The sequence below is a fragment of the Pongo pygmaeus genome, chromosome 21, assembly GCF_028885625.2.
Source record: "Pongo pygmaeus isolate AG05252 chromosome 21, NHGRI_mPonPyg2-v2.0_pri, whole genome shotgun sequence".
Classification (NCBI taxonomy): domain Eukaryota; kingdom Metazoa; phylum Chordata; class Mammalia; order Primates; family Hominidae; genus Pongo; species Pongo pygmaeus.
The window spans coordinates 8,205,149-8,221,217 of record NC_072394.2 but is presented as its reverse complement, the minus strand read 5'-3'; the positions used below and the strand labels follow the sequence as shown (position 1 = coordinate 8,221,217).

Here is a 16,069-nt window from a genome sequence, read left to right as displayed (position 1 = left end):
CTCAAGTGATCTGCTGGCCTCAGCCTCCCAAAGTGCTGGGATTATAGGCGTGAGCCACCGTGCCTGGCCACATATGTACTTCTTTAGGTACATATACATATATATTTTGTTTTAATAGATACTGCCGGTTTTCAAAATTAATTGTTGCAATTTATACTCCCACTAGCAGTGTAGGAGCTTTTCAGTTACTCTGCATCCTTGCCAATTTTTGGTATTGTTAATTGTTTTTAAAATTCAGCCATTTTGATATGTGTGTAGTGGTATTATTGAGTGTCCCCAGTGACTTATGTGTGTAGTGGTATTCAATTTGAGTGTCCCTAGTGACTTATAAGAGCCTTTTCATATGCTTATTGACCATTTAGATAGCCTTGTTGAGAAGTGCATATTTGCATCTTTTGCAGATTTTTATTTGATTATATCTTTTATTGATTTGTTGGAGTATTTTAAATATTTTACATACAAATCCTTTGTAAGATACATGTATTATGGATATCTTCTCCCAGTCTGTGGTTTGCCTTTGCAGTCTCTTAATGGTGTTTTTTGATGAATAGAAGTTTCTGATTTTAGTGAAGTTTAAGTTAGCAACCTTTTCTTTTGTGATTAACTCTTTGTATTTTAAGAAGTTTTTGCCTGTTCAAAGTTATGAAGATAATCTTCATTCTTTTCTTTCTGTAATTTTATTGTTTTTATCCTTCACGTTTAGCTTTCTTATCAAGCTCAGATTAATTTTTGTATATGTAACATAGGGGTCAACATTTATTTATTTTTTCCTCATATGGATATCCAAATGGTCCATTGCCCTCTATTGAAAGGAAGTCTTTTCCTCACAGAATTGTGTTGGGAAATTAGGTGACTGTGTGGTAATTTATTTCTGTACCCTGTTATGGCTGCTTTCAAAAATGAGTTGGGGACTTTTTTTTTCCCCATTCTTTGAAAAGGTTTGTATATGATTGGAATAATTTCTTTTTAATTGTTTGAAGGAATTCATAAATTATTTCAAATTAATGGGGTTTTCTTTGTGGGAAGTTTTAAAAAGTAGTATTCAATATTTTTAACATTTATATGATTATATTTTATTTTTCATGTGCGTTTTTCTAGGAATTTGTCTATTTCATATAAGTTGTCAAATTTATTTGCCTGAAGACATTTTAGTTAGCTTTCTTTATTGATTTCTAGTTTAATTCCACTGTGGCCAGAGAATATACTATGTATGATACCAATCCCTTGAAGCTTTTAGAAACTTGCTGTATGGGCCAGATTATGGTGTGTTTTGGTAAATTTCCCTGTGAACTTCAAAAGAATATGTATTCTGGAGTTGTTGAGTACAGTGCTCTGTGTGTGTCACTTAGGTCAATTTGGTTATTTATTTGTTCTGATCTTTTATATCCTTTCTTTTTTGTGGTAGTTAAGAAAGCGTGGTTCAATTAGTTTTAATTTTAATTTCTCTTATTATGAAGTTTTATTGGTATTTAATAAAATTTTGTGTGTTTGAAGGCCATTAGCATTTCTCTGTGTACTAGCTGTTCATACCTCTTGTGTGGCTTGCCTTTTAACTCTGTTTTTATGTCCTTAATCATATTGGAATTAAACATTTTTGTTTGTCAGACTTACTACTTTCTCTTTTGTGGCTTTTGTATTTTGTATTTCTTAAAGTCTCTCATAATTTATAAGCACAATTTACTTGTATTTTCTTCTAACATATGTATAGTTTATTTTTCATTTACCTCTTGAATGCATTTTTTTCTGAAATGACTGCAAATTGTTCCTACGTAGTTAATTGAATAACAATAAGTACAGTTTATTAAATGACAGTAATACCGTAGGCATTGTTCTACAGTGGTTTACATATTTATTTATTTGTTTATTTTTGAGATGGAGTCTCGCTTTGGATGTTGGCCGAGGTTGGAGTGCAGTGGTGCGATCTTGGCTCACTGCAACCTCTGCCTCCTGGGTTCAAGTGATTCTCCTGCCTCAGCCTCCTGAGTAACTGGGATAACAGGTGTGTGCCACCACGCCTGGCTAATTTTTATATTTTTAGTAGAGATGGGTTTCACCATGCCGGCTAAGCTGGTCTTGAACTCCTGACCTCAGATGATCCACCCACCAGCCTCCTAAAGTGCTGAGATTGCAGGCGTGAGCCACCGCATCCAGCCCAGTGGTTTACATATTTTAAATCATTTAGTTCTCACAATACCCTTATGAGGCCTATGCTTTTATCCTATGTAATACTGTTATGAGGCCTATGCTTTTATCCTATGTAATACCATTATGAGGCCTATGCTTTTATCCTATGTAATACCATTATGAGGTCTATGCTTTTATCCTATGTAATACCATTATGAGGCCTATGCTTTTATCCTATGTAATACCGTTATGAGGCCTATGCTTTTATCCTATGTAATACTGTTATGAGGCCTATGCTTTTATCCTATGTAATACTGTTATGAGGCCTATGCTTTTATCCTATGTAATACTGTTATGAGGCCTATGCTTTTATCCTATGTAATACCATTATGAGGCCTATGCTTTTAAATCATTTAATTCTCACAATACTCTCATGAGGTCTATGTTTTACAGATGAGGAAACTGAGACACAAGAGAGATTGAGTAGTTTGTCCAAGGACATTGTATTAGTCTGGGTAAAACTAGAAGACAGAAACCATACCATAGTTTAAATAGAAGTTTAATATAAAGAATTATTAAGCAGTGATTGAAGAGTAACTCTATAAACATGGGACGAGAACTCAAAAATGTATCCTAGGGCAGAGAGAGAATACCCGAAGAGGAACATGTTTGGAAGTACGTTTGGACTTCATTGAAGAAGGTGTGGCTATCATTCACTGTATGGCAGAGAAGTTGCTGGGTTACCCAGGCCAGAGCTGGTCTACAGTCATTGTGTGAGTAGGATCAATCCTGTGAGGCAGAGGCAAGCTCGGGCTGGTAGGTGGGCACACAGAGGTCAAGATGCTGTGAGAATTAAACCTCCCTTGGGCAGGATAAAGATTGGGCTTTGGCTCACTACGCAGGCACCCCGTGGAACACTTGCTATGTGTGCCTGTGGGGCTGAGGAGTGGGTGTGGGGATCGATGACCTGAACTAGAGTATGGTCTCATTCTTTCTGGAGCTCTCAGCTATGCTGCTGTGGCACAAATCAGGAGCTGGAGAAAACGTGGTGTTCAAATGCTGGAGAAAGCTGCTCCCTGTGGGCACTTAGCACAGGAGAGTACCACATTGGCTAGAAGTGAAGCCTGGTGAGCAAGATACACTTTCCTCCTACAGTGTTTCTTTAGTGTCCTCTACTGACAAAGCTTACGTATTGTGCTAGCTGGCAAAGGAAACATACTTAGAGGGCCCATATCCATTTTCACACATCAGGCGATAAAGGGTGAATTTGTAGCTGAGAAGCAATAAACTGATTAACTGGAACAGTTACAAAGTAGTCTGACTCCTAGGCTTTTACCTCTATGTTCTTTCTCCCTCTTATGTGTAGTTCATCCTTTTCCTACTGATTTGAAATATTAAATACCTAAATTCAAAAGGGTTTGTTTCTGAACTTTAGCTTTATTCTATTTCATTGACATTTGTTTATTTTGTACTCAAACCACTGTTTTTTAATTAGAATAGCTTCAAATAAAAAAATGATATCTTGCAGGGTAAATAACTCTTCATTTTTCTTTTTCAAAGTTTTATTTTCCTGATTAAGAGTCAGCTTCTCATGTATCATGGAAATCCTTTTGAAGTTTTGATGGAGAATTGGATTTATAAGTTATAAATTGGATTTATAAGTTGTGTTATAAATGTATAAGTTGTAACTTATAACTTATAAATCCAATTTATAACTTATACGTTATAAGTTATAACTTATAAATTTATAACAAATTGTTAATTTATAAACAATATAAAGTTATAAATTGGATTTATAAGTTGGATTAAAGATTTGGATTTATAAGTTAACTTGGAAAAGATGAATGTCTTTACAATATTGAATCATCACATCTAGAACTATATTGTTTTAAGAACTAGTAAAGAGATCTGATTTGGGCTTTTCTTTTTTTTGTTTTTGTATTTCATACTTTTTTTATGGAAGATTTGGTATTGAGCTACATTTCTACAATTGGTTTTACTTGGAGTCTGTTGGCCTTAATTTAAATTTTTGTAGTCTCTTTATATATCCCACTGATGATGTGTTTGTATTAATAATTTCCTGAAAGGCAGGCATATATTAGTGATGAAGGGTATGGTCTCCGATATTAGCTGCCTCCGTGTTAAAACTCAGCGCTGTGATCATGGGCAGGCAACTTAACCCTCTGTATAAATGTTTTCTCGTTAATCAGATAGGATTAATAAGTGTGGTTATATGACAGAATTGAAGGATCCGCTAACTCATCCGATACATTTAAGAATTTGGCACTGGGCCTGGAGCACATTAGGAAATGGTTACTTTCATTGCCTTCCACCATCATCATCATTGTCGTCATCACTGTCATTGTCTTTGTCATTGTCATCCTGACAGTGTTTATCACACTCAAACTGTCCTGTCAGTTCTCCTGGATAAGCACTATCACCTCACTTGTACATACTGGTTAGCCTCTTGGAAAGAATCTGAACCACATTTTAGGTTACAGTCTTTTACACAGTTGGCCTCTTCTCCCACCCTTACCCAATTTGAAGGACATTTCCCCGTTCTGTCTCTGTTGTAGGTGACATTTAAAATTTTTGGCTTATTTTTCCCCCATTAATTTTTCTCTCCAAGGTCAATTTGAAGCTGTTTATAATCATGTTTACTCTTTAAAAGGAATTTATGGTTTTGCGGTCACTAAATGTCTGGAGCATGTATGTAGTTTTGATAGTAAGATAGTACCATATTTTCAGTTCATTTTAAAAACTCTATTCTGAAATCTATTAAAAAGGAACCTAATTTAAATATGTAGTATTTCAATTCAGTCTTTGCTTCTATAGCACATGACAAAACATGAGAATATGTATTTTATATTCGTTCTTTTCTTCTAGGTTTTCATACATTTTTTGATTTAACTCTTATTGTTCATGGTTATTAAGGGTTTTCATTAGTATTACTTGATACATCGAAAAAGAATTTCCAAGATATATTCAAGTTGTTTTATTGAAACAACTGCAAAACTGAGTGGGAAACTGGAAGATATTTCTGACATCTTTTTTGCCAATTTTTTTTTTATAGGAATCAAGAACCCAGTCTCAGTTGCCAACAGACTGTTATGTGAAGGGCAGAAGGGCAAGCTCTCGGCTGGCAGAATTCCTCCCTGGTAACCACTTTGTTCTTCCCGACTTTCCCTGTCTTTAGTGCATTTTTATCCACAGAAGGCTGATGCTGTTGGTTATATACCAGGTAGCATGCCTTTGAGAAGAAGACAAACTTTGTTCCGTGATCTTGGAACATTTTGTACAGCTGATAAAGTTTTGGATGGAAAAGAATATTATGGATTAAAGCAGAAAGGGGATCAATGTTCAACTGGGCTCATTTTATTATGAAACTTAAAAAAAACTTACACATTGTAGTCCCGAGTCTAAAGTAATTTTTAATTTTGAGAAGTTCTTAGAATAAAAGTACGTGGAATATAGTAAATAGCCCTTATGAACCTGTGATACAGCTCCAGTAATTACCAGTGTTTTGTTCTTCATCTGTTTCATGCATCTCAGTTTTTTTCCTATAGGGTTTTTTGTTTTTGTTTATTTTTATTTTGTTTTATTTTATTTTTGAGACAGGGTCTCACTCTGTCACCCATGCTGGAGTGCAGTGGCACAGTCATGGCTCACTGCAGCCTTGACCTCCTGGACTCAAGAGATCCTCCTGCCTCAGCCTCCTGAGTAGCTGGGACTACATGCATGTGCCACCGTTCCTGGACATTATTTTTATTTTTTGTAGAGATGGGGTCTTGCTATGCTGCCCAGGCTCATCTCAAACTCCTGGACTCAAGCAATCCTCCTGCCTTGGCCTCCCAGAGAGCTGGGATTATAGGCATGAGCCACTGTGCCTAGCCCCTATAGTATTTTAAAGCAAATCCCCGACATTGTAGTTTACCCTTAAATAGTTTTGTAAGTAATTCTGTGTTTGCAAAACGTAGCCACCATACTGTTAGCATGCCTAACAATATTAAAACTTATGCTTTAATACCTTGTCACACTTAGTCTGTGCTCAGCATGCCTGGTTGTGGAGGTTACATTCATGTTCTGTGTTCAAAGTTGTGGTGACAGTGCTGTAGGAATCACTTTGATTCTACTGTGTTTTGAAGTCACAGAAAATAAATTAATGTAGTTTAGAAAAATCTTAAATCCTTTACCCAGATAGATTTCAGATTTTAATTATATATGTCCCAGTTTAATTATGGCACTAGAGAGTCAATTATGAAAAAAAATCTCAAATATTAATTTTTATTATGTGTTTTTGATAAAGCAGTGGTAAGGGAAAGCAAATCTGATTTATTGAGATCCTTTCTAATATGTGTTGGATTGATTTCAGTAAGTTTCCTGATAACTCTGAAAGTGAGAAAAGCCAGGCGCGGTGGCTCACCCTTGTAACCCCAGCACTTTGGGAGGCTGAGGTGGGCAGATCACGAGATCAGGAGATCGAGACCATGGTGAAACCCCATCTCTACTAAAAGTACAAAAAATTAACCGGGCATGGTGGCGGGCACCTGTAGTCCCAGCTAGAGGCTGAGGCAGGAGAATGGTGTGAACCCAGGAGGTGGAGCTTGCAGTGAGCTGAGATCGCGCCACTTCACTCCAGCCTGGGCGACAGAGCGAGACTCCGTCTCAAAAAAAAAAAAAAAAAAAAACTTACACGTGCTTCTGTAATGATTTATATTAAACCCATGCTATTTTGTTTAACTGGTATGAGATTACCAATCCATAATTTACTAAGTGTTTGTTCAGTAGGTGCATGTGGAGTCCTATCCATACCTTTTTAAGGGAGTAATAAGTGCAAAGAGACTGTCTCTGGATTTATATTCTCTGTAATGTGCATTTAAACATGACTGTGTTCTTTCACCCAATATTTCCTATTGTGTGTAAAACTTAATTAACATGAACTAAACAATTTAGAAGACATGTACCCAGTAGGGAGAAAAAGATGTAGTTGTTTGGTTGGCAAGAAAAATAGCATAAACCGTGTAAAAAGTATTTTGAAGTTCACCTACAAATCTACCATAATCCCATTGCCCCCACTCCTCATGGCGTTTACCAAGCAGATTCTCAAATTTATATGGAGGAACAAGTGTACAAGAATAGTCAAGACAGTTGTAAAACAGAAGAAAGAGTTGGACGTGCTTAATGGATAGCATGATACTGTTATATAATACTATAGTAATTAACACAGGTTGATATGGATAAAAAGATCAGTAAGAACTGCAAGTCTAGAAGCTGCATGAGGGAATTTGGTCTGTGATAACAGTGTCATCTCAAATCATTGTGGGGAAAAAGAATGGTGCATTAAATAAATCGTGTTGGGGCAATTGACTACCTAGTGCAAGAACATTAAATTCCGATGTCACATCACTAAGAAAAAGCCCAAACCCAAAAGTAAAAAAGTGTATTATAAAAATATTAGGAAAAAATATGGGAGAGTATTCTTATGACTATGAGGCAGCAAAAAATTTATTAAGATAAAAAATAAAGCTAAGTCTTGAAACATATGACAAGTGAAGATGTATACCTATTATACAAGTGAAGATACTACAATCAGAATTGAAAGACAATATTTCCTTTGGAACTGAGAAAAATTATTTGCAGGATGTGTAGCAAACAAAAGATTATCCAGAGTGTTTATGAACTATAAAATATCAATAAGAAAAAGACAACCCAAATTTTAAAAATCAGTAAAGGATACAAATAGGCAATTTATGGGAAAGAAAATATTAATGAGATATAAATACAATAAAAGGTGCTCAATAATATTAATCAAGGAATTGTTAGTAAAAAAAAAGATTATATTTTCACCTTTTTCAAGTAGGAAAATTAACAAAAACCCACAATGTGCAGTATTATTCAGGGTGCAGAAAAATAGGTTCTTCTGCTGTTGATGGGAACATAAACAGCCAGTTGAGAGACATTTTGGTATTATTTATTAAGTACAAATTGAAAATGCACGCTGTATGCTCCAGCATTTCTATCCTGAGACAAAATGCCTTCATGAGAAGGCTTGTACAGCACATGAAGGCTATAGCATTGTTGCTTGTAGAATATAAAAATGTAAGCTACCTAAATATCCATCAATGGCTAAATAAAATTGTTTTCTAGTTATATTATTAGATACGCTGTGGCATGAGAAAAAAGGAGAGAAACATTTGTGTATAGTAACATGGCTTAGTGTTAGAATTAATTTACTTGGGCTGCCTTAACAAAATACCCTAGATTCAGTAGCTCAAACAGTAGAAAAGTATTTCTCACAGTTCTGGAAGTTAAGCGGTCCAAGATCTAGGTTCCAGCCTGTTTGGTTTCTGGTGAGGGTTCCTTTTCTGGCTGGCCTTCTCACTGTGTCCTTACACTAGAGATAGGGGTGTAGGGAAGGGGTTGTTGAGAGAGAGAAAAATTTCTTTCTTATAAAGACACTAATAACATCATGAGGGCCCTACCCTCATTTTATCCAACTCTGATTATTTCCCAAAGGCCCCATCTCCAAATATTATCACATTGAGGGCTAGGGTTTCAACAAATGAATTTTTGGGTGGACACAATTCAGTGCACAGAAATAGATCTCACATTGTAGAGTAAAAAAATCAAGTTGCTGATGATGTGTTCATTTTAACTTCTGTTTTCTTAAAAAGATTACAAAACAATATGATGCATACCTGTTTTCTGCCATCTAGGATAGAAAATAAAACACCACTAAAAGATTTGGAGCTGCCTAGACTAAACTCTGCCAATTTACATTTCTACCTACAATGTCTTATGATCATTCAACGAAACACTTATCAGGAGTAATATAACATTTAAAAAATCTTTCCAAAGTTAAAAGAGAAGAGATTTAACATGTACTCCTTGTTCCTTCTACTGTCCCCCATGCTCACCCTGACCCCCATCTCTGCCCTACCCCTGGGTAACAATAACCCTGATTTTCTCATTGCCATGTATTCTTTCATATTATTATAGCATATACAATACTCTAATTTTCTTTGGCTACATAAATATGTGCATAGATGTACAAAAATGACTTGTAAAGTAGGTTACTAAACCCACTGTGATTACCTCAGGGGAAGAGGGAGTAAGATGAGGCAATTGTCAAAGGGGACATATGCAATATGTTAATATTTTACAAAGAGAAAACATATGGGAGAAAGTGATGGCTACCTCTTTATTAAAATTATATAATAATGCTACACTTGTCTGGAACTAGCTGGTTTTCTCACAAACATAGTTTTCAACTTTATGTTTGAGTGTTCTGATATTTTAGGTATTTAACATTTTCATATGAATTTTAGAATTTGTTTTTCCATTTCTGTAAATAGCCTGCCAGAATTTTGATTGTGATTCTAATATATGCATTTATTAAGATTTTTAAACTCTCTCAACTGTTTTATAGTTTCCAGTGTATAGATCTTGCACAGCTTTTATTTTATTTATAACTGGTATTTTGTTTCTTTTTGATGCTGTGGTAAATGGAAATTAAGCATGTTAATTTCCAACTGTTCATTGTCAGTATGTAGAAATGTGATTGATTTTAACATATTGACATTCTATCATGGGAATTTGGTAAATCCATTTGTTTTAGTCCCATTTTTATAGATTCCATAAGACTGACTTTCTTTCTTTCTTTCTTTCTTTCTTTCTTTCTTTTTCTTTCTTTCTTTCTTTCTTTCTCTTTCTTTCTTTCTTCCTTTCTCTTTCTTTCTTTCTTTCTTTCTTTTTCTTACTTTCTTTCTCTTTCTTTCTGTTTTCTTTCTTTCTCTCTCTCTCTCTCCTTCCATTCTCTTCTCTTCTCTTCTCTTCTCTTCTCTTCTCTTCTCTTCTTTCTTCTCTCTTCTCTAGAACTCTTCTCTTCTGTCTCGGAATCTTGCTCTGTTGCCCAGGCTGGAGTGCAATGGCATGATCTCGGCTCGCTGCAGTCTCTGCCTCCTAGGTTCAAGCGATTCTCCTGCCTCAGCCTCCTGAGTAGCTAGGATTACAGGCATGCACCACCATGCCCTGCTAATTTTTGTATTTTTAGTAGAGGAGGGGTTGGCCAGGCTGATCTCGAACACCTGACCACAGGTGATCCGCCCACCTCAGCCTCCCTCAGTGCTGGGATTACAGACGTGAGCCACCGTGCCCAGCCAAGATTTTTTACGTAAATATTATGTCTCCTGGGAATGAATATAGTTTATTTCTATTTCTAACCTGGATTCTTTTAACTAATTTTTTTCATGCTTTATTGCATTGGCTGGAACCTCCAATGCAGTATACAGTAGAGAAGTGTGAGAGTGGACATCATTCCCTTGTTTGTGATCTTAGGGAAGAAGCATTTGGTCTTTCACCATTAAGTATGATGATTGCTGTCGGTTAATCACAGATGCTCTTGATCATGTTGAGAAAGTTCCCTTCTTTTCCTAATGTATTACCTCATTTTTATACTGCTATGAACTAATACCCAGGACTGGGTAATTTATTGAAAAAAGAGGTTTAATGGACTCACAGTTCGACATGGCTGGCGAAGCCTCACAATCATGGCAAAAGGTGAAGGAGGAGCAAAAGTACATCTTACATTACATGATGGCAGGCAAGAGAACGTGTGCAGAGGAACTGCCCTTTATAAAACTGTCAAAGCTCATGAGATTGACTCACAAGAACAGCATGGAAAAAACCTGCTCCCATGATTCAGTTATATCCCACTGGGTCCCTCCCATGACACATGGGTATTATGGGAGCTACAATTCAATATGAGATTTGGGTGAGGACACAGCCAAACCATATCACTTAGTGTGCTGAGAACTTTGGTAGGAATAGGTATTGTACTTTGTCAAATGTTTTGCTGCATCTATTGAGATGATCTTATAATTTAAAAAATTTAGTTAGCTAATTTAGTGATTTGTTGATTTTTGACTGATAAAATAGCACTTGCATTCCTGGGATAAATTCTACTTGGTCATAATGTATTATCCTTTTTATATTGTTGGCTTCAGTTTGCTAATATTTGGTAAAGAATTTTTACATCTGTGTTTATGAGTGATACTGGTTTATAGTTTTCTTGTAATAACTTTGGTTTGGGTTCCTTTTGCTTTTTGGATGTGTGGGGATATATATTTCATCAACTTTGGGAAAAAAATTCCTCATTATCTCTTCAGATATTTTTTTCTGAATCCCTGTCTGTTCTATTCAGAATTCTGATTACACATAATTTCAGCCTCTTGTAGTAGTTTACAGATCACTCATGATTTGTTTACTTTTTTCATTGTTTTTTCTCTCTGTTTCATTTTGAATAGTTTCCATTGCTGTCTTCAAGTTTACTAATTATTTTTCTGTCTAATCACTTAATGTCTAATTACCTGCTAATCCCATTCAGCTTGTGTTTTATTTCTTTATTTATTGTTATTTTTATCTCTACAAGTTTGATTTGTATCTTTAAAAAAAGTCTTCCATGTATCTACTTAACATGGTTAAACTTTCCTCTAGCTTCGTGAACATATGAATAGTGTTATAACAACTATTTAAATATCTTTGTTTGCTAATTCTGTCATCTTTGTTATTTATGGATTGTTTTCAATTGAATGATTTTTCACCTCATAATAGGTTACCTTTCTTCCTATTTTGCATGCTTGGTAATTTTTATTGGGTTTCGGACATTGTGAGTTTTACCATTTTGGGTGCTGTGTATTTTTGTATTTTAAAAACTATTCTTACATTTTATTCTAGGATGTGGCTAAGTTACTTAAAAACAGCTTGAGCCTTTCAGGTCTCACTTTAAACTTACATGAGACGAGAAGCATTTGGCCTTGAGCTAATTTTGCCTTGCTATTGAGGTAGAATCTTTCAAAGTATTATAACAGATGCACCTAGAATGAGGCCTTTACTTTGGCTGGTGGGAGCAGGAGCTGTTGTTCCTGGCTGTCTGAACTTGGGGACTTTGTTTCTTTTTTTTTTTTTTAAACTTTCATTTCATTTGTTCCAACGCTTTGGGTAATTTCTTCTTACACATTCACTAATCTCTACTTAGCTGAAGCTTAGAGGGATACTCTCTGCAGATCTCTAGCGTACTCTCTATATGCAGCTTTCTCCTCTCTGGTCTTGTGAACTCTGGCTACATGGCCTCTCTGGATGCCCAACTGTGTCACTTCAACTCAGAGATACTGCTGGAGCTACTGTGCTGTGGTTTAGAAACTCTCTAGGCAGTAATGAAGGCGAACCCTATGGTTGCAGTAAGGCAGTCATGAGGTTTACCTTGTTTTCCTTTCTCTCAAGGGTTACTGTCCTATGTTGCCTAATGTCTTACGTCTGAAAACTGTTATTTTCTATATTTTGTCTTTTGTTTTTTTCACTGCTTCAAATAAGAGGGTAACTTTGTTCCCTGTTACTCCATCTTGTCCAGAAGTGAAAAATCTCTCACATACCTGGAAGTTCACTTTCTAAATTATAATAGAAATTAGATGACTAGAAATATTTGGATCACATGTAAATAAGCTCAAAGTAAAAACATGATAAATTTGGTTATATTGATTTAGGGTACTCAGGGAGTTTTTAAAAACTATATTACATTTAGACAGTGAACTCTAGAGAGTTTCTACTATAACAAAACACCTTAATACCGTAAACTAGTTAGCTTATAAACAATACAAGTTTCTCACAGTCCTGAAGGCTGGGAAGTTCAAGATCAAGGAGCTGGGGGATTCAGTGTCCCATTAAAGGGGGGCATTCAAGAGGGGGGCATTCAAGAGGGCTAATCCCATTCAAGAGGGCTTCACCCTCATGACCTAATCACCTCCCAAAAGGCCCCACCTCCTAATGCCATCCCAATACCTTGGGGGTGAGGTTTCAAACTATGAATTTTGGGGGAACACAGTTGTATATGTTAGAACATTTCAATAATAAAAAAATTAAAACAGAGTCCAAAAGAGAACAGTTATAATTTGGTTGTTATATGTTATTTCCAAATACAGCAAGTTTTTCTTTATTTGCATTTTGTGTTGATAAGCTTTAAATAATCAATAACTGAAGTTATCTTTCTTCAGTTTTTTGTATTTATGATGAGTAAAGAAGTCATAGATAAAATGGAAATCAGTTCTTGAGTCCAGAGAATTAGTTGTGTTCTCCCATATCTTTCTCTTTGAAAACAATGTATTTTGATTACTGGGGTTCCTGAAGATCCTTGAGCGCTTTCTGAACCACTAAATTACACATTTTAGACTGATTATAGTCATGATTCTTTGAAAATGGGAGGTTCCCATCCATGAGAACATCCACGAGATTGTAATTCACATGAGTGCATCCATGAGATTGTAACTCCTATCACTGTATTTGCCCAGATAGTCTGTTTCAGGGTGTTTTCTCTGTCAGCACTTGCAGCTCAGTTCTTGAGAGTTTTTTTTTTTTTTTTTTTTTGAGATGGAGTCTCACTCTGTCACCTAGACTGGAGTGCAGTGGCACGATCTTGGCTCACTGCAACCTCCATCTCCCGAGTTCAAGTGGTTCTCCTGCCTCAGCCTCCTGAGTAGCTGGGATTACAGGCGTGTGCCACCACACCCAGCAAATTTTTTTGTAGTTTTGGTAAAGACAGGGTTTCATCATGTTGGCCAGGGTGGTCTCAAACTCCTGACCTCAAGTGATCCACTTGCCTCGGCCTCCCAAAGTGTTGGGATTACAGGTGTGAGCCACTGCGTCCAGCCAAGAGTTTTAATTACCTCACCTCCGTGGTGGTTTTGCTTTTTGTTTTATAACCATTTATATCTGCTTTAATGTGAAGGAAGATGGGTATAACACAAGGAAAATGCTGTCCTTTAATCTAGGGAAGTTTGACACTGTATTATTTTGTTTAATATCTTGACAATTTCTATTTAATGTTTAGTATGCTTCAGGCACTGTTCTAAATGCTTGAGATATGTTGATGAAGAAATGAAGATCTCCACCCTTATGAAGCTTGAAGCTTTTAAGGAATTTATACAGAAATAAATTAACAGATACAATGTGTAAATTATCAATGATATAATATGTTAGAAGGTGGAAAAAGGTAAAAGGAGCAGGATAAGGAGATTGTGAGTACTGGGTAGAGGAGTGCAGGTAGTGGGATGCATTTTTAAGGAGGCCTCATGAAGGAGGGATATTTGAGCATGTGAAGGAATTTCCCATTTGGGAAATAGGGAAAGAGCCAGACAGGGAGCATTCAGGGTGAAGATCCCGAGGCTGGAGCCTCCTTGGTATGTTTGTGGCTTTACAAGACATTAAGTAGAGTACACAGGGAGGTAAGAGGAATAAGAGATGAATTGGGGAGCGGGGAGGATCAGATTCCATGGGAGCTTGTAGATTTTTAAAAAGATCCTAGTTTTTACACTGGTCCTCACAAGAGGTTTTACAGGACTTTGAAAGAGGAGTGCCATTACCTGACTTGTATTTTACAAGGATTTTAGTGGCTGGTGTGTTGAGAATTGACTGGGGTCAGGGAATACAGGGCAAGGCAAGCATAAAAATAGTGGGGCCACTGCAGCATTGTAGGTATCAGATGATGGTGGCTCAGACCAAGGTGGTAGCAGTGGAGGTGGTGAGAAGTGGTCAGATTCCAGGTATGTTATAAAGGTAGAGTCCATGAGACTTTGAAGTAGATTGGCGTGAACGTTTTCTAAAAGTTTCCTCCTCGGAGAATCAGAAGAATACTTGAGAGAAATTTGAATCGGTGCTGCATTTAATGTTTAGAAATGTGATTTTTTTTTTGACATGTCAGTATAGTTTTTAGTAAAAGCTTCTGCTAAATGATTTCAAAAGCAATTATATGATATTTTGTGTGATGATGACCTACTATACAATACTTTTTTATGTGAAGGAAAGGGTAGATAGTATCCTTATCCATAAGAGGACATCCAACTATTTGCCTTCCTATGAATATTTTACAGTGCCCGAAGTATTTAAAAACTTAAATAGTTGACAATAGCAAATTGATTTTACTTAGAATAAAACCTTTGAATGATTAAAAAATATATAAAATAAAGCTGAGAATATTTTGTAAAATGCCCCTCACTGATTCCAGATACTGGAATTGAATCCAAAATAACCAATGGGAGTGCTGAGAATATTAGATTCAACTCCAAACTTTTGTCTTGATCATGTAGTTTACTACTTCAGCTTCTCTTTTACATCTTCTCATGAAGAGAATTATTTCTTTTATCAGTTTTTTTTTTTCCTAGAAGAAGGAAATGCTAAAAATGCCATCAGGACAGTTCACATTTGCATCCAAATTTGATGCAATTTTGGATCAAAATTTCTTTGGAGTGGATTTCTTTGGAGCAGCTTTTCTTTGGAGTGGATTTCATTTCGTACAAGAATAGGAAAAACTGTTTTCTATTCTTAGAATCCTTTAGAATTTTTTTTTTTTAAAGTAGAATTTTGAAGAGGTAAAGTTGTTTATTCTCATTGGCCTTCTGTCCTCTCTATTTAAAATAGTCCCTCTATCCCCATCTTTATGTATATTAGAAAGCAGTTATTGAGGTTAACCATTTGGTTTCCCATTGGAGCCATTTGGATATGTTTCTGAGGGTCTACTTAGATTTTGTTTTGCCAGTTTGTCACTGGTCTTATTAGCAGTCAAATCTTAAGACTTCAATATGTATTACTTCGAGTTTTTAATGTTGGAATGATTAAAATAACAAACAAAAAAATAGGGAGTGGAAAACTAGCAAGTAGGCACAAGTTCAAGGTATCCATTACTAGCTGGCTGAGATCTTTAAGAAGTTGGCTATGGAAGAAGATGGAGTGATTAATTATTATGGTAACTGCTTGCTATTACTATTTGCTTAGTCAAATTACTTAGGGAATGGGGTAATTATCCTACATGCTATTTGAAATCTTTGAAAACAAGTCTTTTATATTTAGCTAGCAGTATCCTTTTATCCACTTTGTTATATTAAAACTTGCTATTTAG

General features: G+C 35.9%; 1 protein-coding gene across 3 annotated transcripts in view; it reads left to right on the top strand.

Moving 5' to 3' along the window:
• TASP1 (taspase 1) overlaps window positions 1–16,069 on the top strand; it is a 312,488-nt gene that overhangs the window by 52,030 nt on the left and 244,389 nt on the right. For all 3 annotated transcript variants that reach the window (XR_008496145.2, XM_054467672.2, XM_054467673.2), the window contains exon 6: window positions 5,198–5,282. Coding sequence is in view for 2 of the 3 variants with exons in the window: in XM_054467672.2 (XP_054323647.1) it covers window positions 5,198–5,282 (85 nt within the window). In the remaining variant the exon portion in view is untranslated. The remainder of the gene's footprint in view (window positions 1–5,197; window positions 5,283–16,069) is intronic.